The sequence below is a fragment of the Pleurodeles waltl genome, chromosome 10 (assembly GCF_031143425.1).
Source record: "Pleurodeles waltl isolate 20211129_DDA chromosome 10, aPleWal1.hap1.20221129, whole genome shotgun sequence".
NCBI classification, from domain to species: Eukaryota; Metazoa; Chordata; class Amphibia; order Caudata; family Salamandridae; genus Pleurodeles; species Pleurodeles waltl.
This window is the reverse complement of record NC_090449.1, coordinates 831,917,503-831,944,954: the sequence shown is the minus strand read 5'-3', so window position 1 is coordinate 831,944,954 and position 27,452 is coordinate 831,917,503. Positions and strand designations below refer to the sequence as shown.

The 27,452-nt window shown below is 47.0% G+C and overlaps 1 protein-coding gene across 2 annotated transcripts in view; it reads left to right on the top strand.

Moving 5' to 3' along the window:
- The window catches only part of TPK1 (thiamin pyrophosphokinase 1), a 1,483,703-nt gene that overhangs the window by 1,088,099 nt on the left and 368,152 nt on the right, over window positions 1–27,452 (top strand). For both annotated transcript variants that reach the window (XM_069211507.1, XM_069211506.1), the window contains exon 8: window positions 19,442–19,553. In XM_069211507.1, coding sequence (XP_069067608.1) covers window positions 19,442–19,553 — 112 coding nt within the window. The remainder of the gene's footprint in view (window positions 1–19,441; window positions 19,554–27,452) is intronic.

Genomic DNA, 27,452 nt, shown 5'->3' with positions numbered 1-27,452 from the left:
GCAGATGGCGCCACGTCTTTTGGGGCCCTGATGTCCCCCAACCTCCTGTCCGGATGGGCCCAGAGGGTGATTATCTTTCTGGCTAATGCCAACTCTGCTATTTCCACAGAGCGAAGGCGATCCCTCTTGATCAAGATAGATCCTAAACTGGTGGAACTTGTGACTACAGAGTTGAGCCGGGTGGCTCTAGGGGGTCTTTTTGACAAGCCTTTTATCAAAGAACCTATTAAATTTGTAGCCACTTTTGCCTCACTGAATACGGCCCAATCATCTATTAAGAAGATCTTCACTCCCCGGATTTGTGTCACGGCCCGTTGTGCCAGGGGGCGCTTGGCTGACCGTGCTTTCAGAGGCGGTTTCCAGCAAGGCAGTTCCCACCGTGAGTGTAATCCCCTTTGTAACAGTGAAACTGTGGGGCAGGTTGGTACAGTTCCTTACCAATTGGCATACTCTCATATCAGATGCCTGGGTATTGCAGACAGTTCAAGGGTATCGAATAGAGTTTTAAGACTGCCTGGTTCAATACCAGGCTCCTCCCCGTCTTCGGTTTTCTGCTGAGGAGTCATCCTTGGTCGACGCCGAAGTGTGGGAGTTGCTGGACAAACGGGCTGTGGTACCTTCTTCTCCCCACCCTCAAGGTTTCCTCAGCAACCTGTTTCTAGTAGGGAAGCAGGATGGCGGCAAGCGTCCAGTTATCAGTCTTAAGTAGTTCAACGAATGGGTGGTTTACCGCCATTTCAAAATGGAAGGTACCATACTGCTCCACGACCTGCTTTTCTCAAACAATTGGCTGGTTCTACTCGACCTGAAGGATGCCTACTTAACAGTCTCTATTTTCCATCCTCACCGCCCTCTTCCTCCCGTTCCAGTGGCAGCAGGTTACCTACGTGTTTGCAACTCTTCCCTTTAGGCTAGCATCCGCCTGTGGTGTTTCACCAAGCTGCTCTGCCGGGTGGTAGATCGATCAGAACCGGGGGTGTCCGGCTTACAGTCTGCCTGGACGATCTCCTCTTGATGAACCAGGAGCAGCAAACCCTTTGGGTACATCTGCAATGAGCAACAACCCTGCTTCAGTCTTTGGGGTTTCTTATAAACCAACACAAGACAGTTCTAGCTCCGACACAATCCCTCATTTTCTTGGGGTTTGTGATTGACTCCGTTCAGGCCACACTTAGTCTTCCTTCCAGGAAGGTAGCCAAGATACGCCACGAGTTGACTCGAGTCCTGGCCAAATGGGAGACTTCCCTCAGATAGATTGCGTGGGTGGTTGGTCTTCTGGCCTCCTCCATCCAACCCATCTTTCCAGGCCCCCTCCATTATCGGGTGCTTCAGCGGCTCAAGACTTCTCTCCTTCGGCAGGGCCTCACGTACTCCCAATGGGTACAGTTGTTGGAGGAAGCAAAAGCAGAGCTTCGCTTGTGGCTGACAAATATGGAAGCTTGGAATGGCCGAGCTATCTTTTGTTGCCAACCACCCTGAGCATAGAGTCAGACACCAACAGAGTAAGATGGGGCGCTCGCTGTGGGGATTTGTACACCAGCGGGAAAAGGTCAGAACTAGAGAACTCTTACCATATCAACTGTTTGGAACTTCTGACTGGCTCCTTTGCAGTCAAATGGTGGACGAAGTATCGGGTCCAGTATCCAGTGCTTCTGAAGATGAACAACTTAGCAGCAGTGCGCTACATCAGCCACCTGGGGGGACGCTGAAAGACCTAGCCAAGAGTTTTTGGGAGTATTACCTGGAGTGCAAAATTTTGGTGATGGACAAGAACCTCCCAGGGGCCAACATCAGGGTGGCAAACTGACAGTTCCGATACCTGAAGGATCTCAGCCTCTTGAAATAGGATCCCACGGTCTTCCAAGCGCTTAGCTCTAGAAGATGGGGTCTTTTCTCAATTGGCCTCTTTGTGTCGAGGCTTGACCATCAACTGAGCAGGTTTTTGAGCTGGAGGGAGGATCTGTTGGCCCTAGCAGCATATGCTTTCCAACAGAATTGGGGGCTGGAGAAGGGCTATGCCTTTCCCCCTTCTCAATGATCATGAGAATGTTGACGCAGGTGCGGTGTCAACATGTGGTAGTTGTCACACCCTTCTGGAGATCTGAAGTGTGGTTTCCGGTTCTGATGGAACTGTTTTGGGATTCTTCAATCTGTCTCTCCCTGTTTCCTCTTCTGCTTTGGGACCCAGTGGGGAATCCCCATCACCTGATCCTGAACGGGTCCCTCAGCCTTGTGGCATGGAGGATTACCGGGGATGTTGGCATGTCCAGGGCCTTTCGCAACAGGCTGCAGATCTCCTCACCAAAGCATGGGCAGACAACACAGTTAAGCAATATCGATCGGCCTGACTCAGATGGTTGGGTTGGTGTTGCCAACTAGACCTGGATCCCGTGTGGACTTCCATTGTGAATATCCTTAACTTTCTAGCTTCTTTAGCGGAAGAAGGTATGGCTACAGGACGATTATTTTTTTTAGATCAGGTGTTATCGGTGGATCAAGGCCCTGTATACAGTCACTCAGTGGGGGAACACCCACTGACTTGTAAACTCCTTCGCGGGATTCGATTGTCTATCCCCCCTGCTCCACGGTATTCATCTCTTTGGGATGAGAACGTTTTGCTCAACCTTTTTCTCTCTTGGCCAATAAACGAATATCTCTCTCGTAAGCAGCTGTCAGCCACGCTAGCATCCTTGTTGTGCCTCATCTCTTGTAGGTGAGTTTTGAATGTTAGATCGTTGGATGTCACGGTTGGGTCTTTGCCCCTGAGGGAGTGACTTTTTTCTTCCTAGGAGAACAAAAAGGGAGTCTTGAATAATTTCCTATCCAGTATTCACAGATTCCCCGAAATTGTGTGTGATGAAATGCTTGCAGTCTTATGAATCCATGATGGAATAGTTACAACCCCCTGGGGAGCGGCAGCTCCTTAATGTTCTTACCAAGCTTTATAAAGCCGTCTCTTCACCGACGATAGCCAGGTGGGTGAAGTTGGCCATGAAAGAGGCTGGGATAGACATGCCGGAGCTTGGGGCTCCTTCCACCAGGTGAGCAATGACTTCCAAGGCTTTATTCTTAGAGAGCTATTTTGGAAGATTTGAATGCAACAAATTGATCTTCATATTCGGTCTTTAAAGCCTTTTACTTTAAACCGCTTCACTCCATGGCATCTTAGGTGGCGGTAAACCTTTCAACTAGCATAATCCTCACCTCCAGTCCTGATATAGAATATTACATTTCCGAGCTTTCGTAATGGAAAGTTTCAATCTTTTAAGGACATGGAGGCGAGGATTATCCCGCACAGAGTCGTGCATCGACTGTGTCCATCCAGCATCCTCCATCACAGCAGTGAGTAATTACTTTTTTTGTTACTCAAAAAAGTACACCACCAGGAGGCATTGGAGCAATGGAAACAGCTCAGTGCTACCATGCCCTCCATTGCAGGGGTGGTGCAGCGCCAGACAAACATCCAGCCTGATGTTCTCCACCCACCTGCAGGCCCCTTCCACTAGCCAGGACACTGCCCTGCCATCTACATCTGCAGTAGCTACTGGACTGGTGGCACTGCCAGAGGACTCACAGGACACCAGCACCCCTTTCCCTGCTGCCCAGCTTCCCTCTTGCAAATGTGGCCTCAGACCCAGACATCCCACTGAAACACCAGCCGAGACCAAGCCCACCGCCAGGAAGTGACTCTGCCCTAAACTGTCTTCTTTGGTTTTCACTGAGCTACCTTGTTGACATGCCACTACCATCTCACCATCTTCCAATGGCCCCATGACCTATACCCCTGTGTTACCAACAGCTGAGCAAATGTACCTGAGTATGTTGTTCACCATGTGCCCACTCCCTTCCCCTGTCCCAACAGTCAAGGATGTTTTAACTTTGAATAAATTCACTTGTGCACTCAAAATATCTGTCCTTAATCAATATGAGCAATCAATTGTGAATGTGAATGCATTAGCCAGTTACCATCATAATGCCGCCTTTATTGCAGGAGGGGGTCTAACAGACTGTAGTGTCTGAAGTATGTCACACTGTACACTCCATTACTTTAGCACACATCTGTTTCTTCAGTCATAAAGTTGCCACATCACTGGTAAGGGACACCACAGCACTTAGTATATAAGTCACTGTAAAACAATGCAGTAAAGCCATTAGCATAATAGCAAATGTACCTGAGAGTCACTGGAAGTATAGCCTGATTAGCTGGGTTCTGGAGTTGATGTCTTCCCCCCTCTTTTTCTCCATCACTCTCTTGTCCTTCCTCTGAGGTGGCAGAGGTGGTTGGACAACATCCTCCTCTTCCAGAAGTGGGATAGCTTTCCTCACAGCCAAGTTGTGCAACATGCAGCAGGCCACCACTATCTGACACACCTTGTCAGGGACATAGAACATGGATCCCCCAGTGAGATGCATGCAACAAAATCTTGCCTTCAGGAGTCCTATGGTCCGCTCTATCACCCTCCTAGTGCGACCATGTGCCTTATTATAATGCCTTTCTGCATCTGTCCAGGAATTTCTCACAGGTGTCAGGAGCCATTGCATGTTTGGGTAGCCAGAATCCCATGGACAAGTGTGTGAAAGAGAGTTAGAAGACACACTTTGTACTTGCATACATCCTGCCTGGCATGTCACAAATACAGTGTCATACACACTCACCTATGAGCCAAGCTCTATTCTCTGTGTAGTTGTCCCGTAATGTGTGGCACACGGCTGTTTCTCAGGACAAAGGAATCATGCGCTGATCCTGGGAACCTTGCATCGACATGTGATATGTACTGATTAGCAGTACACACCAATTGGATGTTCATGGAGTGAAAGTTTTTACGGTTCCCGAACACCTGTTCATTTACTCTTGGGGTTATGAGGACTATGTGGGTACCATCAATGGCACCTATCTCGTGGGGGATATTTGCAAAAGCATAGAATCCAGATTTGATGGTGGTGAAATCAGCCCTTTGGGGAAACCAGACATAACTTTACAGGTGTTGCACAAATGCATTCAGGAAATTAGACAGGATGTGGCTGAACATTGTCTGAGATACCCCGGCTGCCATGCCCACTGTCACTTGGAATGAGCCTATGGCCAAAAAATGTAGCACAGATAGTACCTGCACAGTTGTAGGTATGGCATGGGGAATCCTATTAGCTGGCCTCAGAACAGGCTGAATTTCTGCACACAGTTCAAGGATTGTTGCTCGATTCAGGCGGTAACTTATGATGATGTGATGTTCCTACATGGTGGCCAGATGTGCCAGGGGTCTGTAAACAGATCAGGCTCTCCCTGGCCACATGGGTCTGTCCCTTTGGTGGAGGAAGAGAGACACATTGAGTTGGGGACATACACTTGCATAACATGGTAACACAATTCATGTTTAACTCTTTAACATGCAACACAATTGTACCTCACACAGACACAAAGAACGAGGTAATCCTGTTAGGCTAATGTGTGGTGAGGTGTCTTAGTTTTTATGGCATCACAGTGTAGACACACTTCCCACCATGATTCCATGAGGAGGACCACTAATCATGACAGTACTCGACGAAGGGGAGAGAGAATGGAACCATGGATTAGGCCCCCGGCCAGGCTATGGAGGTGTGGTGGATGCAAAATGGCAGCTCCCTGCCATACAGGTAGTGTAGTGTGTAAGTGACTTCATTCCTCTGGCATAAGTTGTCATGGCGGTAGGCAGTGCTCACCGCCGTGCACCTGATCATTGGATAACATGGCTGTCAATGAGGAAGCAGGGCCAATCATGATCACTGCCAGCGGTGACAGTGCACACCGCCAAGGTATCTACTGCCATTTTGCCATGCCCTTGGCACTTGACTCCTGCACCTCGAGTACGGAAGAGCTCCACTGCGTGTGCTGCTGTGTCCTGACTATGGTCCCTGAGATGGCACGTGCTACAGGGGAACGGGCCCCGGCCTTTGTCACAGAGGAGCTGGAGAAGCTGGTGGACGGGGTCCTACCCCTGTATGCAAATCTGTGTGGGCGACCAGAGGAGCAGGTGAGTTGCTATTTGTCCTCCCTAAATGTGTGTGAATGTGGCGGATGCCTGTAGGCGTTTTTGTTGGCTGTGTGAATGCTCACCTGTAGTGTGTCTGGCATTTTTTGGCTTGGCTATTGTCTATATGTATGTTTCCATGGGCTATGTCAGGTTAAACTGGCATGGCATTTGTGTATGGGGCACCCACACTGACATCTGTTTCTTTACTCTGTGTGTCCAATGGAGGTCAACGCCCATCAGAAGAGGGGACTGGGGCAAGCCATCGCCAAGGAATTGCGGACCCTGGGGATCTACAACCGGCGGAGCACCCACTGCAGGAAGCGGTGGGAGGACCTTAGGCGCTGGGCCAGGAAGACCGGAGAAGCCCAGCTGGGGAAGGCCTCCCAACGAGGGAGGGGTGCCAGTCAGACCTTGACCCCCTAATGGCCCGCATTCTGGCAGTGGCCTATCAGGATTTGGATCGGAGCTTGAAGGCAGCACCGCAGCCACAAGGGGGTGAGTTCTAACACTATTGTGATACTACTACAATGAATGTAGTTAGGTGCTAAGGGGTGCAAGCATAGTAGTCCCAGGCACATAGACAGTTGTGTCCCTGCAGTCCTGCCCCCCTCTACGTCTGTGGGATAGTGCCTTAGGTAGTTATGGCAGGGTCTGTGGGCTTGTGAGGGGTCGCCTGTCTGGGCCATTGTTTTTAATGTAGCCTCATGGACTCGCAGATCTGTTGTCTTGACATCGTCTCTCATTGTTTCACATTGCAAAGTGTATCAGAGTAGAGGGCCAGGATGGGAATGTAGTGCACTGTAGGATCATGCGTACTAGTCAGGGGTAATTCATTTCATATGTTGTGTCTGCTGAGGTTTAGTGCCTGAGATGGGTGTGAGTGTATGTGTCCCATCTGATAGAGACTTCTAGTTGCAGATTCCTTACCTTAGAATTTTCCCCCAGGCGTCAGACTGGATCAAGAGATTTTTCTTCGAGCAATACCCTTGCGTGTCGGTAGGTGGCGTCGGTTGACCCCGAAGGCGCCGTGGTCACTGTGATGACGTTGGGAGTAGTATATAGACGCCACTCTCGCGCAGTGACATCAGTTCTTTTCTTTCTGTGCCACGCGCTGATCCGGAGACCGAGTTCGACCGTTTTGTCTAAGTTTTTTGTTTGCGACTTTGGTGCATTGAGATGTCCCCGAAGGCCGGGTTAAAGCCTTGTGAGGACTGTCATCGGACGATGTCGGTGACGGATCCTAATCGCGTTTGTCTGTAGTGCCTAGAGGGTGACCACGACCCAAAGTCGTGCTCCGAGTGTCGCCCATGCACCCGAAGGCTTTAAGGGAGCGGTCCCTAAAGCTAATGGCGGCCCAGCACCCGACTCTGCGTAGGTCGCGGAGCCATTACCACTCGTCTTCAGCTAAATCCTTGGGTCAAGGTAAGAAGAAGTAGTCGAAGATGTTCCATCGCTCTCTGACTTCGCCCCGTCGTTCGGCCGACGTGACGTGGGACGAGCATCCTCTCATGAGGCCTCCATCCTCGGAGCCTGCATCTGGGTCGACTCCGCACTTCCCCGAGTTTCCCGGAGCCGGAGTGACCCCCGCCCAACTGAAAGAGTTTTACAAGGCCATGCGCCTCATATTTGGGCGGGCTGACCCCGATACGGAGCCTTCGGGCCCAAGGGGTTCATCTGAGGGGCCTTCGGGTTCCCTGCCGGCAGCTTTGGCCCCGGCCACCGAGGTCACCTCTGGATCCGTGCGCGGATCCGCACCGGGGCCGGTCGCACCCTCAAGACCTTCCCTGGCATCGGGTCAATTATCGACACTCCAGACGTCGGTGCTGCCCACTGTCAACGTCAACCCAATTCTTCTGCCCGACAACTCGGAGTCGGAGCAGCGTCGACCGCTGCCGCCTCTGGCTTCGGTGGGGCCAATTCGCCCTAGGTTAAATTCAGACCCTTTTTCCTATGGGTATGAATATGGGGAGGAATTGGAGGGGTCCCTGGATCCTTATGAATACCAGGATGACCCTGCTATGGACTGGGCACTGGATTTGTGCGAAGCCAGTGGTCTGGATACTTCTCCTGACACTGGCATGCTGTCTCCTCCTACCGTGGCTACGGCAGAGGGAGCAACTTATAGTATGGTGGTCAGTAGGGCAGCTGAGATCCTCAGCCTTGAGCTACCTACTGTAGAGGTCAGGTCTAATCTCCTGACGGAGGTGCTTCAGCCTGGGGTTTCTACTTCTGAACCCCTGTAACCATTCAATGAGGCCCTCACCAATGTTCTTTTGGATACATGGTCCAAACCCAACACAGGGGCTCCTGTGAACAGGACTATTGATTGCTACATTCGGACCACTCCAAACGACCCAAAATTCCTGTCCCAACACCCCACGCCTGAGAGTCTTGTTATCCAGGCTTCCTCTTCTTCAGGCGCGTTCCCTTCCGCACCCCCGGATAGGGAATCCAAAAGGCTAGAACAGTTTGGCAAGAAGTTGTTTTCTTCCTCCAGTCTAGCGCTACGGTCAGTGAACATGGCATGCCTTTTGGGCCGTCATACCCACTCCCTGTGGGATACAGTTGCGCAAGTCCTGCCAACTCTCTGGCAGATTGGTTGCAATAACAGTGGCCTTACGGCGCCACGCCTGGTTACGCACTTCTGGTTTCTCGGGGGATGTCCAACATGCACTCATAGACATGCCCTTTGATGGCACCTGTCTCTTCGGAGTCAAAGCGGACTCGGCCTTGGAGAGGTTCAAGGATTCCCGGGATGCGGCTCGGTCCCTTGGTCTTTCCTCGGCCACTCGCCCACCACAGTCCGCTTTTCGTCCCTTTCGTAGACACGGAAGGGGTACCCTGTCGCGTCCTCCATGCAGCCAGTGTGCCGCGCACGCTGGGCAGCCTATACGTGGCAGAGGACGTGGAATCCCATGTGGCCGTGGGACAGGGAACCAGAGGTCTTTCCAGTTCACCTCTGCCCCCGCTGCAGACTCCAAACCCTAGTAGTCCGTCCCCTCACTCCCACCCAGTTGGTGGCAGGATCCACCATCACCTGCCCCACTGGGAACATATCACCACAGACGGGTGGGTTTTGCTAATCATTCGGAGGGGCTACTCCCTCCCTTTCGAATCTGCCCCACCACACATGCCACCATCCTTCCATCACCTTCTGGAGGATCATTTGGCGCTTCTCTGCCCGGAAGTCGCAGCTCTCTTGGCCAAGGGAGCTATAGAAAAGGTTCCTGTGCCAGAAGTAGCTTGTGGTTGTTATTCCTGCTACTTTCTAATACCAAAGAAGGACAAGGGCTTACGTCCTATCCTAGACCTTCGGGACCTGAACGACTTCCTCAAGGAGAAATTCAAAATACTCACCCTTGCTCAGGTTCTATCTGCTTTAGACCCAGGAGACTGGATGGTAGCATTGGACTTGCAGGACGCTTATTTCCATATCCCTATCCTGACTGCCCACAGACGTTACCTACGATTCGTGGTAGGTCACAAGCACTTTCAGTTTACTGTGCTCCCCTTCGGCCTTACCAGCACCCCTCGGGTGTTCACGAAAGTGATGGCGGTGATTGCAGCTCTTCTGCTCAGGTTAGGGGTCTCAGTCTTCCCCTACCTCGACGACTGGCTGTTGAAGGAAGACTCACCCCAGACAGTCGTTTCCCACCTTCAGACTACAGCGAACCTCCTGCACACGCTGGGGTTCACTATAAACGTGCCGAAGTCACACCTGACTCCCTCTCAGACGCTCCCTTTCATCGGAGCAGTTCTGGACACAGTGCAGTTTCTTGCTTATCCTCCCGAAAAGCGAGTCCAAAGCATTCAGGCTATGATTCCAATCTTTCAGCCTCGGTCTTGGGTTTCGGTGAGACTGACTCTGAGAATGCTGGGCCTCATGGCCTCCTGCATCCTGCTATTGACACATGCCAGATGGCATATATGGGCTCTGCAGTGGGACCTGAAGTTCCAGTGGGCGCAGCATTAGGGGAATCTCTCAGACATGGTCCTGATCTCGGAGGGGAATGTGAAAGACCTGCAGTGGTGGCTTTCGAATCCGAATTCGGTCCATGGCAGATCCCTCTCCCTTTCTCAACCAGATCCCGCTATTGTGACAGATGCGTCACTTCTGGGTTGGGGCGGCCACATTGGAGAGGCGCAGATCAGAGGCCTCTGGTCTCTGGTGGAATCGGGGCTCCATATAAATCTGCTGGAGCTCCAGGCGATCAGGCTTGCTTTGAAAGCATTCCTTCCCTGTGTCAGAGGGAAAGTGTTGCATGTGTTCATGGACAATACTACCGCCATGTGGTACTCCAACAAACATGTTGGAGTAGGGTCCTGGAGCCTTTGTCAGGTGGCACTACGCCTCCAGACATGGATGGAACATGAGGGCATTACCCTGATGGTTCAACATCTGGCGGGCTCCCTCAACACCAGAGCAGACAAGCTCAGCCGTCGACGCACAGTTGATCACGAATGGCGTCTCCATCCAGAGGTGGCACAAAGTCTATTTCAGCAGTGGGGAGAGCCTTGGTTAGACCTGTTCGCCTCCGCAGAGAACGCGCAATGTCAGCTGTTTTGCGTGTTGGAGTTTCCAAGGCGGCACTCGCTTGGAGACCCTTTTCGTCTCGAGTGGAATTCAGGCCTCCTTTACGCCTTCCCGCTTATCCCTCTTCTTCCCAGAGTTCTCAAGAAAATCAAGAACGACCGGGCCCAAGTCATCTTGGTGGCTCCGGACTGGGCTTGAAGAGTGTGGTATCCAGAGCTATTGAGCATGTCCATCGATCCTCCACTCAGACTGCCTCTTTGGGCGGATCTTCTGTCGCAGCAACAGGGGACGGTTCTGCACCTGAACCTGTCCAACTTCCGCCTTCATGCGTGGAGATTGAGCGTCAACAGTTGACGGCTTTTGCCCTTCTACCCGAAGTCTGCAATGCTATCTTGGCAGCCAGGCGTCCATCGACTAACACTGTATACTCCTGTTGTTGGAATACATTTGTGGCATGGTGTACCAACAAATGTGTTGAACCCCTTTCTGCCCCTTTGTTAGAGGTTCTTCTGTTCATTCTTTCTTTAGCCCAGCAGGGCTCCGCTTTAGGCACCCTTTAAGGGTATTTATATGCCATTTCCGCCTTTCTTACGCTAACTGATCATCCCTCACTCTTTAAATCTCCTATTGTGAGTAGGTTCTTAAAAGGGCTCACCCACTTATTTCCTCCCACTCCATTTATCATGCATCAGTGGGACCTTAATCTTGTACTTACTTATTTGATGTGTACCGCATTTGAGCCAATGCATAATTGTCCCTTGCGGTTTCTCACATTCAAAAGTGTCTTTCTGGTCGCTATGACCTCTGCTCGCAGAGTGAGTGAGCTTCAAGCCCTTTCCTCAAAACCTCCATACTTGTCTGTACATCCTGACAAAGTAGTGTTACGCACTAGAGCTTCCTTCCTTCCTAAGGTGGTTACACCATTTCATGTAGGCCAGTCCATCACTTTGCCTACCTTCTACGCACCACCACAAACCCCTCCCATGGACCCAAAGAGAGCGTTGGCGTTCTACCTCAATCCTACTAAAAAATTTTGGGTGAACGATCAACTCTTCGTTGGCTATGTGGATGCGAAAAAGGGAAGGCGGTGCAAAAGCGTACCATCTCTCGATGGGTGCTTCTTTGCATCAAAATGTGCTACGCTTTGGCTAAGAAGCAACCTCCTGAAGGCTTGCAGGCTCATTCCACCAGATCAACTGCTGCTTCCACTGCATTAGCACGCAGAGTTCTTGTCCTGGATATCTGTCAGGCAGCTACGTGGGCATCCCTGCACACGTTTGCTAAGCATTACTGCCTGGATAGTCAGGTCCGTCGAGACGGCTACTTTGGTCATTCGGTCCTGCAGGACTTTTAAGTATGATCTTGGTTCGCAGCCCACCACCGAGGATGGCATCGCTTAGGTATCTATTCGAAGGTTAGGAATCTGCAACTAGAAGTCTCTATCAGATGTACAAGTTACTTACCTTCGGTAACAAAATATCTGGTAGAGACATATTCTAGTTGCAGATTCCTTACCACCCACCCATCCTCCCCGCTTGCAAACTGATTTTCAAGTCCTTAGCTCTGGCGCACCAATCTCAGTGTTCTTAGCGGCTCTGTGCTCTGGTGTGGAAAGTTGTTAAAAGAAACTGACGTCACTGCGCGAGGGCGGCGTCTATGTACTACTCTGACGTCCAGGACGCCTACGACGCCACCTACCGATGCGCAAGGGTATTGCTTGAAGAAAAATCTCTGGATCCAGTCTGACACCAGGGGGAACATTCGAAGGTAAGGAATCTGCAACTAGAAAATGTCTCTACCAGATATTTCGTTACCGAAGGTAAGTAACTTGTACAACATGTATATTTATCCTGGAATTGACATACTTCTTGTTTTGTCCCCACTGGTGCTCTTGTGTCCTTGTTTAATTTAGCATCAACCTGCGAGGGAGCTGAGGCACCGGCCATGCTGCAGCCCATTCGACCCATGAGCCAGAGTCCAGCGATGCCAAGGGGACCAGTGGATTGTAGGGCGAGCGGAGTACCATAGGTGAGGCAACTACCACTGGAGGTAGTGACTCCGACACCTCCTCTGATGGCAGCTCCCGGGTGGTGGCTGACCTTACTGGGCACATTCATTCTTTGCCATCTTCTGCCACCCCATACCATCCCAGTAGCTCCCCACCAAGTTGCTCGTGCCCTCTCACCCTGGAGGGTGGGCATCTCCTTTGCCCCAGGCACCTCATCTCCTGCCCCAGTCAGCCCTGCTGCCCTCACGGAGGAGGCTATTGACCTCCTGAGAACCATTTCTGTAGGGCAGACAACCATCGTGAATGCCATCCAACGGCTAGCATCCCAGATGCAGCAATGCAATGCATACCTGGAAGGCATTCACGGTGCCATGTCTGGCCTACAGATATCTTTTCAGGCTCTGGCCACCTCTGTAACGGCAGCCGGTGTCCCTGGTCTTTCCGTCCCCCCTCCCACCACCTCTGCCTCTTCCTGCACCCCACTCCCTTCACCCATCCCAAGCACACATACCGGCAGCCATGCACACAGATCAACACACAAGAAGCACTCAAAGAAACATAAGCACCACACGTCCCACCACACCCAGGCACACACCCAACATACCAAAGCAGACACACCAACATCCACCACCCCACTGCGTCGTCCCCCCCTCCTCCCTGTCTGTCACGTCACCATGATGCCCACATGCACTGCACCCTCAGTCACTGCTGCTGCCCCCATTCTTGCAGTCACCACAGCAGCTGACATCCAGTCATGCACCCCAGACACCACACATGCACTCACCACGACTACATTCACAAACACTTGCAAAACACTCCCCAGACCTGCAAACACCCACACAACATCCATAAACACTGGCAGCCTGTGTTCTCCCACTGTGTCCACCGCCCTCCTCCCAAAACACACAAATGCCCACACTCATGCACTCCACATACATCCACCACACATAAGCATACTAAACAGGCACCTGCATGCACGTCCAGCAGACCTACACCTCGTACCGCCACTCCCTCAACCTCCACTCATAAACATGTCTCAGAAACCCCTCCAACTGCACCTAAAAAGCTTTTCCTCTCCCGTGTTGACCCGTCTTGTTGCTAAATGTTCCTTGCCCTCACCAAATCCACTCCTTCCTCTCCAAAGTCCTACCCAGTCCGCCCTTCCCATTCCTGTGCCCCTTCCCCAGGGAGGAAGAAGGCCTATGTTGCCCCTGGTCCCTCTGCCACCCCCAGGTCCAGGCCCACTCCTCCTTCCAAGGGCAAGCCCAAACCCTCTCTACCCCCACCTCCTAAATCTAAGCCCAAGACCCCCCTTCCAATCCTGAGTCCCCACCCCCTGCCTCTGATCCCTGAGGTGCCTGGCTGCCCCATAGATGCCCCTTCTCAGTGGAGTTTCCTTTTCCATCGTAGGGTTCAAGTATGGGCTATATTTGCCCTTCCGGGCGTTCTATATGGACTGCCCTTTGGCCTTGTTTGGACGTTGGTGATTATTTATTTAGATAACATTTTAGTGCCCAGCAGACATGTTGGTGCAATGTAGACCCGTTGTGCAGCATTTCACTGTGGGGGTGTGGTGTGCACATGGGTGTGCATTGGTGCAGGTAGTTTTTGGCTTGTGTCTGTAAGTAGATTTTGTTTGGGTATGAATGGCTTGGGGTGGTGGGAGGGGTTGGGTGTGCATTGAGGTGTGGGTGGGTGTGTAATTGTGCCCTTTCCTTCCATGTGTGCTAGGCTGCGGTACTTACAGTCATCGTCTTCGTCGGCGGTCACAGTCCTGGAGGAATATTGCTAGGAGAAGCACTGGGATTATTCCCAACTCTCGCTCCATGTCGGCGTCGGCATCTTCTGTGGGCCTCCAGTGAGTGTTTCCCTTTATATGGGTCGTTTCCGCCAAGCTTTGCGTGGCATTTGTTCCCACCCCGGAACTGATGGCGGTGTGGTGTTTTGTTATATGGTGGGCGGGTAGGGCCATTCTGCCGGGCTGAAGATGGCCTCCGCCATCGTCGGCGGGACTACCAAAATGGCGGTGGATGGATGGCCCGCTGCCTGTTTCTCATGTGCTTCATTATTTGGCGATCCGGGCTGCCAGCCTGTTGGTGGTAGTTAGCGCCACCGCCGGCAGTGCGGTGTTTACCGCCATGTCCATAATGACCACCTTAATCTTCCCATGCTTAAAACCCAAAAGGAATGTGTCCTTGTGTAATGTAACTGATGCTCATGTGACGCAGTCAAATACCTTCAGGTCAAGTCTGCGCTATATAAAACTGCAAAAAAAACAAAGGAATAAAGTGATTTACATACTCCTGCCATTGAGCTATACTTTGGTTATATTTGGGTGTTATTTGTGCTACATTTGTTTTTTTTCTTCTTTGCTGGCCATCTTGGAATCTTATTTGTTACGAACTTCCCCATTTATTGCATTATCCTCAGTAGAAAACGCTTTCAGTTTTTCAACTTCAATTCCATCAAGATGGCGATCAGATGTGTCACACTTTAGGCATGAATTCAGAATGTTAGCACTCTGGTTGCTCATTAGAACACTGTAGTAAAGCCACTGGTCACCAGGGAGTTAACTGGCAGTCTGCTGTTACTGTTGAAAGCGCATGTTTCAGTCTGCATGTCAGAATGTTTTAATGAAATAGAAGAGGAAGATATCTTAGAACTCACTTAAAACTTGACCTAATTTTTCTTTCTAGAGCAAGAACTAACCATAATTTCTATGACAAAATGAACCCCTCATTTTTTTCCTTTCTAAATTAAATGCTTTAAGTTTACCAATTTGAGTAAATCAAGATGGCTTCAGAATTGCCACATGTTTGTCATAAGTAAGACTGTTAGGACTCTATTTGTTCTTTAGAATACTCTGTGAAGTAGCAATACAACACAAGGGAATCAACTGATAGGCTGCTCCTTCTGGAAGTTCATGTTTTACTGAGAATCTTGAACTTCATTCTCATATGGTTGAGAAAGATAGTATGAATTTACAGAAAATATGCTCTGATTTTAATTTCTGGAGAGCCTTCCATAACATCTATGGGAAAATCATGAAAAAACTGTTTTCTCTCAAACATTTTTTATGAAATCCCAGCAGGGTAAAATCACCTTGGAACACACCACAATTCCTAAAATTAGTATGGTACCATCAACAAATGATTTATATTGTAACTAAAATGTGTTAACACCCTTTATACGTTCTCTTTTTTGTGACCCTGCCAATCACTACAATGTATTTCAATGGGTGCTATCGTAAATTGTACCCAATTTTGGTTCAACTACCTGGTTGAAGTGCTGACAGCCAATCAGATCTTACCATGAGACCATGAGATATGTGCTTAGGTTCCGCCCAGATATACACATTTTGCAGATATACTAGTTTGCGATTAGGCCCCCATAACTTTTTGTTCACATAAGCTTTCCATACCAACTTTGTGTCATTTTGTTCCAACGTCCGTGAGAATCTCAAGGTACCCATGGTTTGTGGATTCCTTTCGAGGGGGCGGAGAAATTAGCCAAAATACAGCTACATTTTGGGGTTTTTGAGAATATGTGGAAAAAAGTGCTGCATAAGAAAGCATCTGTTTTTTTCCCCTGCAAACGGCTTCAACAAAGGGTTTTGCAGTGCTAAACTCACCATCTTACCAGCTTTCAGAAGCAGGCAGACTTGAATCAGAAAAACACTTTCTCACCACAATTTTGGCGTTTTATTGGGACATAGCCCATTTTTCCTATTTTTCGTGCTTTGAACATCCTTCCTGTTAGCAGTAGAAATGAATATGAAACCAATGGTGGATCCCTGAAAGCTATATATTTCTGAAACGTAGACAAAATTTTGAATTCAGCAAGGGGTCATTTGTGTAGATCCTTCAAGGTTTTCCCAAACAACATAAGAGTTGAAATAAAGAAATATTGAAATTTAGTTGTCTCTACATTTTCATCTGAAACTTCTAAGTGTGGCAAATTTTCTAACGCATTATACTGTTATGTATACTGTCATGTCCGCTGGACCCTTCTGGTTGCGGGGTATATAGGGCTTGTAGGTTCACCAAGAACCCTAGGTACCCAGAGCCAATAACTGAGCTGCACCTTGCAATGTATTGTTTTTCATTGTGTCATGTTATACAGTAATTCATTTGCTAAAATATAAAGAGTGAAAAACAGCTATCCAGAAAACCTATGTATTTCTGAAATGGGCACAAGATACGGAGATTAGAAGCAGTAGTTATTTGCACATCTCTGAATTTGGGGTTACCCATACTAGCATTTGAATTATAGGACATTTTGGAAAATTACTTCTTTCTTATACACTGTCTTACATTTGGCAGGCACAAATGCAGAGAAAGACACTTGATAATAACACTTATTCTACTGTTCTGTGTTCCCCTAAGTCTCCTGATAAAAAAAGTTCTTAGCTTCTGTGGGTAGGCCTAGTGCCCACGACAGGAGATGGCCCGAAATGCAACAGATACATCAAACTTTTCCATGCAAACCTGACCAGTTTTTTACAAAGTGGATAGCTGTGGGTTTTTGGCCTACATCATCTGGCACAAACGGAAACCTAGCAAACCTGTACACTTCTGACAACTAGACACCTAGGGGAATCCAGGGTGGGGTGACTTTTTTTATGCTGGTTGTTTTAGCCAGAATCCCTTGCAAATGTCAAATTTTGACTAAAAAAACACATTTTTCTCACATTTCTGTGATGGAAAGTTCTGGCATCTTTACAGAGCTACAAATTACCTTCCACCCACCATTCTCCTAAGCCTTCTGATGAAAGCGGCACCTCACTTGTATGGGTATGCTGAGTGCCCATGACAGAAAACGGCCCAAAGCGCAACATGGATACATCAAATGTTATCTCCCAAAACTGACCAGTTTTCTACAAAGTGGGTAGCTGTGGTTTTTGGGCCCTACCTTAGCTGGCACCTAGGGAAACCTAGAAAACCTGTACATTTTTTTAAACTAGACAGCTAGGGGAATCCAGGATGGGGTGACTTGTGTGGCTCTTACCATGTTGTTTTACCCAGAATCCCTTGAAAACCTCAAACTTTGACTATAAAATCTCAAATTTCTGTGATGGAAAGTTCTGGAGTCTGAGGGGATCCACAAATTTCCTACAACTTAGCGTTGCCCTTGATCTCCCTATAAAAATGCTACCTCACTTGTGCAAGTGGGCCAAGTGCCTGCAACAGGGAAGGGCCAAAAATGTGTAGAAATCGAGGGGAAACCAAAGCGGGCCCAAAAGGGCAGGTTTTTCTATATGTTGTTAGGCTGACTCTGCTTTGGCCACCCACACAAGTGGGGCAGAGTCTTTATCAGGACAGATCAGGTGATGCTGTGTGGATCTGTGTGGATTCCGGAGGTTGCCATCACAGAAATGTAAGGAAAATGCTTGATTTATGGCAAAGTTGGAGGTTTGCAGGGCATTGTAGGTAAGAAAATGGTGTGAGGCAAAGTTAGAGGTTTGCAGGACATTGTGGGTAAGAAATCAGTGTGGGGTGCATATGAAGCACGCCACCCTGGACTCCCCCAGATGTTTAGTTTTCAGAAGTGTCTGGGTCTGGTAGGTTTGTCCAGATGTCACCAAAATGAAGTCCAAAAAGTGCAGCCGCTCACCATCGAAAGTGGGACAATATTAGGGGTTAGGCAAGCTCTCTTGGCCCATATGTAAAATCAAAACCCAAGAGAGTCAAATGTCCTCTTGCTTGCCATTAGGATGGCTAAAGAAATCCCTCCGGCGCCTGCACCAGATGGATTTCAAGTGCCATGTGCGTGGATGGCAAGGAGCCTTCCTACGCTCATGAGCACTCTAGCGTCGCACAGCTCCTGACCGTCCGAAAGTATGGAAACAGTTTAAGATGTGTGGCCCTACTTGTAACGCTGAGTAGCTGTTGCTTTGGAAAAGTTTCTAGACCCGTGTGGCGTATGGTGAGGTATTCATAAGGGGAGGAATCAGTGGGAGGATTTTGTAACTACTAGAAATATTGTCACCAAAGGTAAGTAACTTTTTCCTTGGGGTCAGTGGTTTGCATGTGAAATTAAGAAGCCTTCTGGTGCACCCAGTGACGATCTTCAGAGGCAAAGACATAACCATTGCCTCTGTTAAATTATTTTCTGATAATTCAGAAACATTTCAATCCTAACTTGTAGAAATCCCGGTTTAGTTAATTTTGACGGCTTACATTCGGTCACATATACAGACAGGGTTTCACATTTCAGAAAAATGTGCTTGGCGTCTTCTGTGGCATATGTGAATAATTTTGTGAGGAATAATTCATAGTTTTTTTTTTCCAGAAATATTTATGAATCCGCCAAAAAGCTTGTCATTTATTTATAAACATATATAGACGTCATGTTTACATCACAATGCCTGGCAAGCCTACTATGAAATCACATGTTGCCATATGTTAAAGACAATAGCCCATTTCCCACAAATTTTGATGTGACGTACTCTTAAAATAATTCTGAATTCTATGGGTAGGCCAGGAGTACTACAAGAATAAGACAACCGACCCACATAAATTTTTTTATGAATCAGGCCCTAGGGTTTTATCCCATAGCAGTTAGAGAGCTTCCACGTGGCTATGGCCAGCATTTAAGCTTCATGCAATTCTGTTTGAGTGTTGTAGAACGAATTCGTAGGTCTAGAGAAAAATGTATTTTCCATTGCAGTTTTTTTGTACTAATACTTTTTTATTAATTATCTGAAATCAGTTTTCTAGCCTGTGGATATCTGAGTATGACGTAAAAAGTCTCATTGGGGTGGTTTTTCAGGATCAGATATAATAAGTGAGCATGCATTAACAACAACGTGTATTAATGAAGTAGCTATTACATTTTTATAATTACGATTTTTCTTTTCTCCTAACTTATGGATCTTTTGTTCATTTTCAGGGGAAACACGTTCTGCATGTAGCTACTGGGAAAGAAGGCAAATGGTGTGGCCTAATACCTGTCGGGAGCCCCTGTAACAGTGTAACAACAACAGGACTGAAATGGAATCTCAGTAAGTAATTGGGCTGGTTGAATGGCTTCAAGATGTGATCGATTTTTGTTTTTCAGTGATCAGCTAGCGCCTGGACACCTCTCAAGATATTTGAGGTGCTTTAGAAATTTTCTAACATTATATAATAGTTCTTTATATTTATTTTGTTTCTTTGGCATGTCGTTAAATAGCTTCAGATTAGTAGGCACAACATGAGTTCTTTGTTAGGAGTGAATGCAAAACTATATCATTCGGAAAGCAAATTTATAGAGTTGAGTTTTCATGTGTTTCTTGAAGGTTGCAAGGGTGAGAAGTATCTTCAGGTAGACTTAAAGAGTAGCACCAGTCCACACATCTTAATCCGAGCATTTTGGGCCAGGAGTACAAAGCATTGTTTGAGGTTTCCAACGGCCGGGTTCACAAACACCAACCTGCGAATCAACAGTATCGCAGTTTGGGTTTGCGAATCAGTATTTGAAAGGGGTGTGTTAGGGCATCCCTTCCAAATGCCGATTCGCAATAGTATGTATTAATGTTTTGTGACCCAATTACATATATTTTTTTTACTGACTACTGACAGTTAATTTTCAACCATTCTCAAGTAGGAAGTAAAAGGTCCCAAAGGAGCTAACTGAGAAAAACGTTTGCAATCAACAGAACGCCTTTGGTCCAGCAAACTACTTTCGACAATCTGGGCATCTGCTTCGATCCAAAAATAACATGGTTCGGACAGATAGAAAGACTAATAGAAAAAAATGCCACCATTGTGGTGGAGATTGCAAATGCTTTTCTGTTGGGCAAGAACACTGGAACTGCCACACTAAAGCCATTCCTCAAAATACAAAGATCAAATATGGCTGCATCTGCTCTACATGGGGCAGAATTGAAGGGCTTTCACCAGGCCACCAGCCTTCCAAAAGATTGAAAGTAGCTTTTTAAGGTCTCTTGTATGCCTTGGCCACCCTGGCACCCCAGAGGCACAGCTGAGACTTGAGCTGTGCATACATAACATCTGTTCACATATAGGCCAAAAGCTTGTACTGTTTTTGGTAAGGTCGGTGAAGAACCGGACAGAGACGGCTTACATAAATGCGGCCCTGGACATGTTAAAGAGCAAGTGTGGCAAAGAAGTTAAATGGGTGCAACACTTGGAGCTCACTTTGACACCCATTGGCTGTGCAGTTTTGGCCTGCTCCTGCAGTAAATAAAACCATTGTTGGTCATCAAGGCAATCTATCGGAATACTGAATTTGCTTTAGTTAAATATTTAGCAGGGGAAGGAAGCTTGATGTCCATGTAACCGGACTGTGGATCTGTGTAAGCCGTCAAGCTCCAATTTAGATCTAACCTACCCTGAATCCAATAGAAGGCTTTTTGTTATGTTCAGATTGGGCACCTACCCCTCCGAATATACACTAAGGATTTTAGTAGAAACAACCATAATACTAGTCTTTACACTAGCAGCTAATGTGGACGTTAATCCTTGAACTCGATCGTCTTCTGATTTGGGTCAAAGGGCGGATCTGCCTTGTATGTAACTGTGGCTAGTTATATTGCAACAGCTTAGGAACTGGGAGAATAGACTCTATATAATTGTTGTGGTTTTACATTTTTCCTTGATGATCTTCAAGACCAGCTTGTCTCCTTGGATACTGTGCCCTAAGGAGTGATATGTATGTTGTTAGAAATGGGGTCTTTGGTTGGAAGTCAGGTTACCCCCTGTCCAAGCAAGGACCCTCCCTCTAGTCAGGGTAAGTCACACACAATCCAAATTATCCTGTGCCCACCCTCTGGTAGCTTGGCACTGAGCAGTCAGGCTTCATTTAGAAGGCAATGTGTAAAGTATTTGTGCAATAAATCATGTAATAACACAGTAGAACACCACAATAATACACTGCACAGTGTTTAGAAAAATATATAATATTTATCTGATAAGATACAGGTCAAAACGATTAAGATGCATTAAGTATACGTTGAAATATCACTATCAAAATGATATAAAGTGTCTTTAGTCTTTTAAAAAGCAACAAGTGTCTCTTCTCTTGCAAGCACAAAGTACCTGGTTTGCGTTCAAATTCTCCGCAAGGGACCGCAGAGGAGGAGATGCGTGGAAAACAGGGAGGTGTGCATCGATGTTTCCGGCGCACACAGACGATACGTCGTTGAGCTTTGCGTCTATTTCCTGCGCGTAGACTGGGATCCTCTTCGGGTTGCGAGGTTTTCGGATGCCCTTGGGGCGATACCATGAAAGCCGGTGCTTGCAGGACAAAGCCAGAGGGGCTGCGTCGATCCGGTGGGCGTTGCATGGAAAATTCTACAACACCGTAGGCACTGTGTCGATTCCTCTCAGGAAGTCGGGCTGCATTGTTCCGGCTCGGCTTTGCGTCGATCCAGTGGGCCGTGCGTCGAATTTCCGGTCACTACGCTGGCGCTGCGTCGATCTTCTCCTTGCGAAGTCGGGCTGTGTCATTCCGGTTCGGCGTGCAGTGATTTTCTCACTGCGATGCAGGCTGTGCCTAGTTTCTTGCAGGCTGTGTGTCGATTTTCGCAACACAGGGAGTTCTCTTGCAGGAATGAAGTCGTTTTGGTCCTGAGACTTCAGGAAACAGGAGGCAAGCTCTATCCAAGCCCTTGGAGAGCACTTCTCAGCACAGCCAGAGAGCAGCAGGGCAGCAGTCCTTTGCAGAAAAACAGTCAGGTGAGTCCTTTGGGCAGCCAGGCAGTTCTTCTCGGCAGGTTGCAGGTTCTGGTTCAGGGTCTGTTCTCCAGGAAGTGTCTTGATTAAGTAGAGTGTCTACCTCAGAAGTGTCTAAGTTGGTAGGGTCAGAGACCCTGCTTAAATACCCAAATGTGCCTTTGAAGTGGGGGAGACTTCAAAGAGTGGTTTAGAAGTGCACAAGGTCCCCTTTCAGTCCCATCCTGTCTGCCAGGGTCCCAGTAGGGGGTGTGGCAGTCCCTTGTGTGAGGGCAGACTACTGTCCTTTGACATGTAAGTGTCAGGCCCTCCACCCTCCCAGCCCAGGAAGACCCATTCAGTATGCAGATGTGCGCAAGTGTGACTGAGAATCCTGTGTTTGGGGTTTTCTGAGTGAATGCACAAGGGAGCTGTCAACTAAACCTAGCCAGACGTGGACTGGAAGGCACAGAAGGATTTGAGGGTAGAGAAATGCTCACTTTCTAAAAGTAGCATTTCTAAAATAGTAATATAAAATCCAGCTTCACCATTAAGCAGGATTTTGTATCACCATTCTGGCCACACTAAATACGACCTGGCTACTCCTTTCAGACCAGGATCTACCACTCAAACAGTATATAAGGGTAGCCCTAATGCTATCCTCTGAAAGAAGCAGGCCTCACAGCAGTGTAAAACGAATTTAAGAGTTTTACACTACCACGACATATAGAACACACATGTTCATGTCCGCCTTTTACCTACATAGCACCTTCTGCCCTATGGGCTACCAAGGGCCTACCTTAGGGGTGCCTTATACGTTGAAAAAGGGGAGTTTAAGGCTTGGCGAGTACCTTTTTAATGCCAAGTCGAAGTGTCAGTGAAACTGTGCACACAGGCACTGCAGTGGCAGGCCTGAGACATGGTTAGGGGGCTACTTATGTGGGTGGCACAACCAGTGCTGCAGCCCACTAGTAACATTTAATTTACAGGCCTTTGGCACATGTAGTGCACTTGACTAGGGACTCAAAAGTAAATTAAATAAGCCAATTGGGTATGAGCCAATGTCACCATGTTTTAAGGAGAGAGCATATGCACTTTAGCACTGATTAGCAGGGGTAAAGTGTGCAGAGTCCTAAAGCCAGAAAAATGAGGTCAGAAAAAGAGGAGGAGGAGGAGGGCAAAAACTTTGGGGGTGACCCTGGCAGAAAGGCCATTTCCAACATATGTACCCTAGCCGTCCAAAGCACCACCGCTGGTCCGGTTGTTGTCCCGTAGATGATTGGGTTCTAAGGATGTATATTTCATACAACGTTCCGCCTTGTAATTCTTTTATTGAGGATTTTTATTCAAAATATATTTATTATAATAAGCGTAATGGTTTTAGCGCTCTTCTGTTTATTTTAGTTGTATTGCTTTTTAAACGGAGGCAATTCACTAAATAAATAACAAAATAAAAAGTGATTTATTTTTTTCCTAATTGGTACTTAGTCTCCTTCCTAGTTGTTTCATTGACCATGAAGACCTCATCTTCCTTAACATAGCAGTATCTCCCTTTTTCTCCAATTGTGTTTAGCGAAATATTTGTTGCAAAGTCTCTACCTTTCGTTTTTACATCCTTTGTCTGATATCTATTTTTGCCCTACTTGCAAATCACCATGACAATCCAAGCCACATATTGAACATTCGTATTACATCCTGCTGTATACATTCTATGTATTGCACCATATGTTTTGTTCTTTTATGCAAGTGATGATTGAAATCTTTTGAACTGGGAATACCTATATCTAGTTGAATTTGTTGTACATGGCTCTAAAATCTTTATGGTCTGATAAGTCCCAGCTTTATAAAACGAGTATAAATAAATACATATAAAACTTGCATTGTCTATCCGGGTGTCTCCGACTGTTTTTCCTTCTGTTTGTTTCATGGTATATTTTGACATTCAGTGGCCCTGATTCACAAATTCAGACGTACACTTTTATGTATGTTTACTTCTCTTCGATATTCACAAACTACTTGCTCGAGTTTTACGACTGCATCCTCTCAATAATTATGTGTGCGGATTTCTCTGCCCCGATTGTGAAGTCTCTGGGGGCAGACAACTTCACACACATAATTGTAGGGAGTGCCGAGGTTTAAAACTAGTTAGTTTATGAACACTGAAAAGTAGTAAACTTACACAAAAGTATGTTTACCCATGTGAATCAGTCCCATAGCTTTTAGTATCGATGTAACGTGTTTAGAGTTCTTGTGTTTCTTGGACCATTCTTTCACCAGATATGTTGTTGCATATCTCATGCGAGGGTAGGAGGTTACCACTGTCTTTTTAGAGCATGGCTGTTAGATGTGCAAGGTGGGGATGGTGTACGACATCTCTACCCACCCCTTTGCTTATGATACTCAGATGCAACTCAGTGTCTCATTACGACCTGAAATCCAGTGTTTGTGTGACCATTTTGAATGAAGTTGGATTGCAGCTATCTATCTAATGATACCAGTCGAGTTTTTCCTTTCTTTCCTTCCACTTCTGAGACACGTTCAGTGTAGGCTGTACGCAATTATAGTTCCCGCGTGTTGGTTTCAGACGCACTATCCTTATTTTGTATTCTTCATTCCCAGTAATCTTTTCATAGACTCAGCTACTCTTGAAACTCAAAAACTGAAGTGAATGAAACATTTACTTTGTTTAAATTATTTTTTAATTTATTTCATCAATTTTATTGTCCTCTATAGCTCTTGTACCAAAATGCATTCCAGGTATGGTTCATGACAATGGAATTGGTGTACAGAAGCCTAAAACAATGCTTGCATAATTTAACACCGAAAGGAACAAGCCAGTGACACCGGAGTAAAAGAGATGGTTCTGAGAGTTGATAGGAAAGAGGCCAAGGTTAGGGCAGAGAAGATAGTGGGGATGATAGGAGGACCATAATTTAGGTGCATTGAGACAAAAAGATAAGAAGAGAGAGGGGTAACATTATAATTTGTGAGGACGACCAGAAAGAATGTGAAAGGGTGTATAGGTAGGTGCAGAAAGATAAAGGGTTGATAAAACATGAATTCATCCAATAACAGCATATAAAATAGATGATGTGTAAATGCAGCCAGTGCAACAATATTAGGTAAGAAAGGATGTGGGCAGTGCAAGGAAGCCTGACGATAAGATAGGAAGCTCGTAACTAGTGAATAAAAAAAAGAAGCATAGTGAGCACAACACTGAAGGGAAGTAGGCAGAAGGGATGTTGTGGCTTGAACAGTGAGAAGCTGCACAGAATTATGAGGAGTGTGAAACAATAGATCAGTGAATGTTTAAAGGGTAGCTCTTGGCATTGTACATGAAAATGTATTTTACCTATGTGTTTTGGTTAGGAGTGTTGTGGATGTATGAACAGAGACACAGCTGCTGCACTGTCTAGAGGACTAAAATGGGGAATTACCACTGGGAATAGAGACACAGCTGCAGCACAGCCTAGAGGGCTTAGAATGGAGGAGTTTCCGACAGGACAAGAGAAGCAGCTGCAGCACTGCCTATACGATTAAGAATGAGGATTTACCATGGGACCAGAGAAGCAGCTGCAGCACTGCTTAGAGTTCTTTAGAATGAGGAAGGCTGAACGTGGATGAGTGTGTGTTTGCTGGAGGGTGCAAAATATGCACACAGAGCCAATTATTTCTAAAACAGCAGTGGAGGTAAAAGTTGCTTGGAAAACATCAATTAAGTATACACGAATAGAGGCACAAGAAAAAACGAAACCTGAAACCTTTGGTGCCTTTCTAAACACAGAGTTTTCACTGGTGTGGTGTGAACACACTGCTGAACACTAAGGATGCAGTGACCAGACGGGAGTATGGAGGAGGGGCCATCACACAGGAGGAAGCATGAACGCGCATGAGCATAGTGTGATGGCCAACAAAAATGTTCTCTTAGTGAAGTCGCCTGGGTGGGAACTAAGCACACAAAGGAGGGACTTTTAGGAAGAATGCACCAATAAAAAGGAAGTATTTAAGACAAGCACAACAAAGAATGAATGGTAATAATGGGCAGAGAAAAGCCCATAGACTGAATACAACGTGTCTTGCAGACAGCTCATGCATGCTGCCTTAGCTCAACCTAAAAAGGAGAATGAAAGGCTTGTGAAGGTTTACGTATTTTTTAAAACAAACTTTATTGAGTTTTATTTGTACAATACAACATTCCATACCAGCTTAATAATGCAGGGGTATTAATGTGTTTGCAGTATGCTGCAGTAATGTCAGAGTAAAGATAACCATATCAGGTAGCATCAGCATATAGCATCTATTTAATATCTTACTGTTTTTCTCCACTCTTTAACTCAAGATCTCAAACCTCCCCTCCTTGTCCCCTCCTCATACATGCTCCCACCCCATCATGTACAGTACTTTCATATTCTGCCCATTTGCGGAAATCTTCTCTCCACTTCACTAGTCTGGCCCCCTGAGGTCTTTCCAGTGCATAGTAATCTCCCTTTTTACCATTGTCAATGACAGGTCTATAAATCTCGTAGTGACCTTAAATTTGTTTGAGCATCAGTATCCCCCCAGTAGGCAGGCCACTGGGGTACTTGGTATAGATCTTTGTGTTATCTCATTAATGCTTTCAACCACCTGGTCCCAAAACCCTGTGAAGTCTTGGCATGTCCATACCATGTGTGACATTTCTGCACCCTATTCCCCACAACAAGAACAGGCCGCTAAAGTCTCCCGGAAGAGTTGTATGATTTTCCCAGGAGTAAGGTATGCTCTGTGTAAGAAGCAGTAATTGATTAATTTAAAAGGGACATTGCTAGGCAGTCTGTATACAGCCACAATTATTACGGTCATTGCTCCTCTGTAATTGGTAGTGCAATACCAACCTCCCATTTCTCCTTCAGATCCTGTAGTGGCATGGCGATTTCTGATGGATAAAACTACCTGTGGATTCCTCACCTTATGAATTCTCCCAATGTGCCAGCATTCAACAGAAATGTTTTCCTAGCTCTCAACATTGACGAGAACGTCACAATTGCACAGCTCCGCACGCAACTTCGTCTGACGTCATCGGAGCCATAGGAAGTTTTCCCGGACGTGCTGATGTCAGTTCCTTTTTTTCTGTGCATTCAACGCTAACGGGTTTTCTACCTCTCTGCTGTATCTCAACTGTATAGAGGGAATTGTTTTGTAGTGCTACTATGTCTCCACCCAAAAAATCCGGTTTTTAACCTTGTAGCGAGTGCAGAAGCCACATG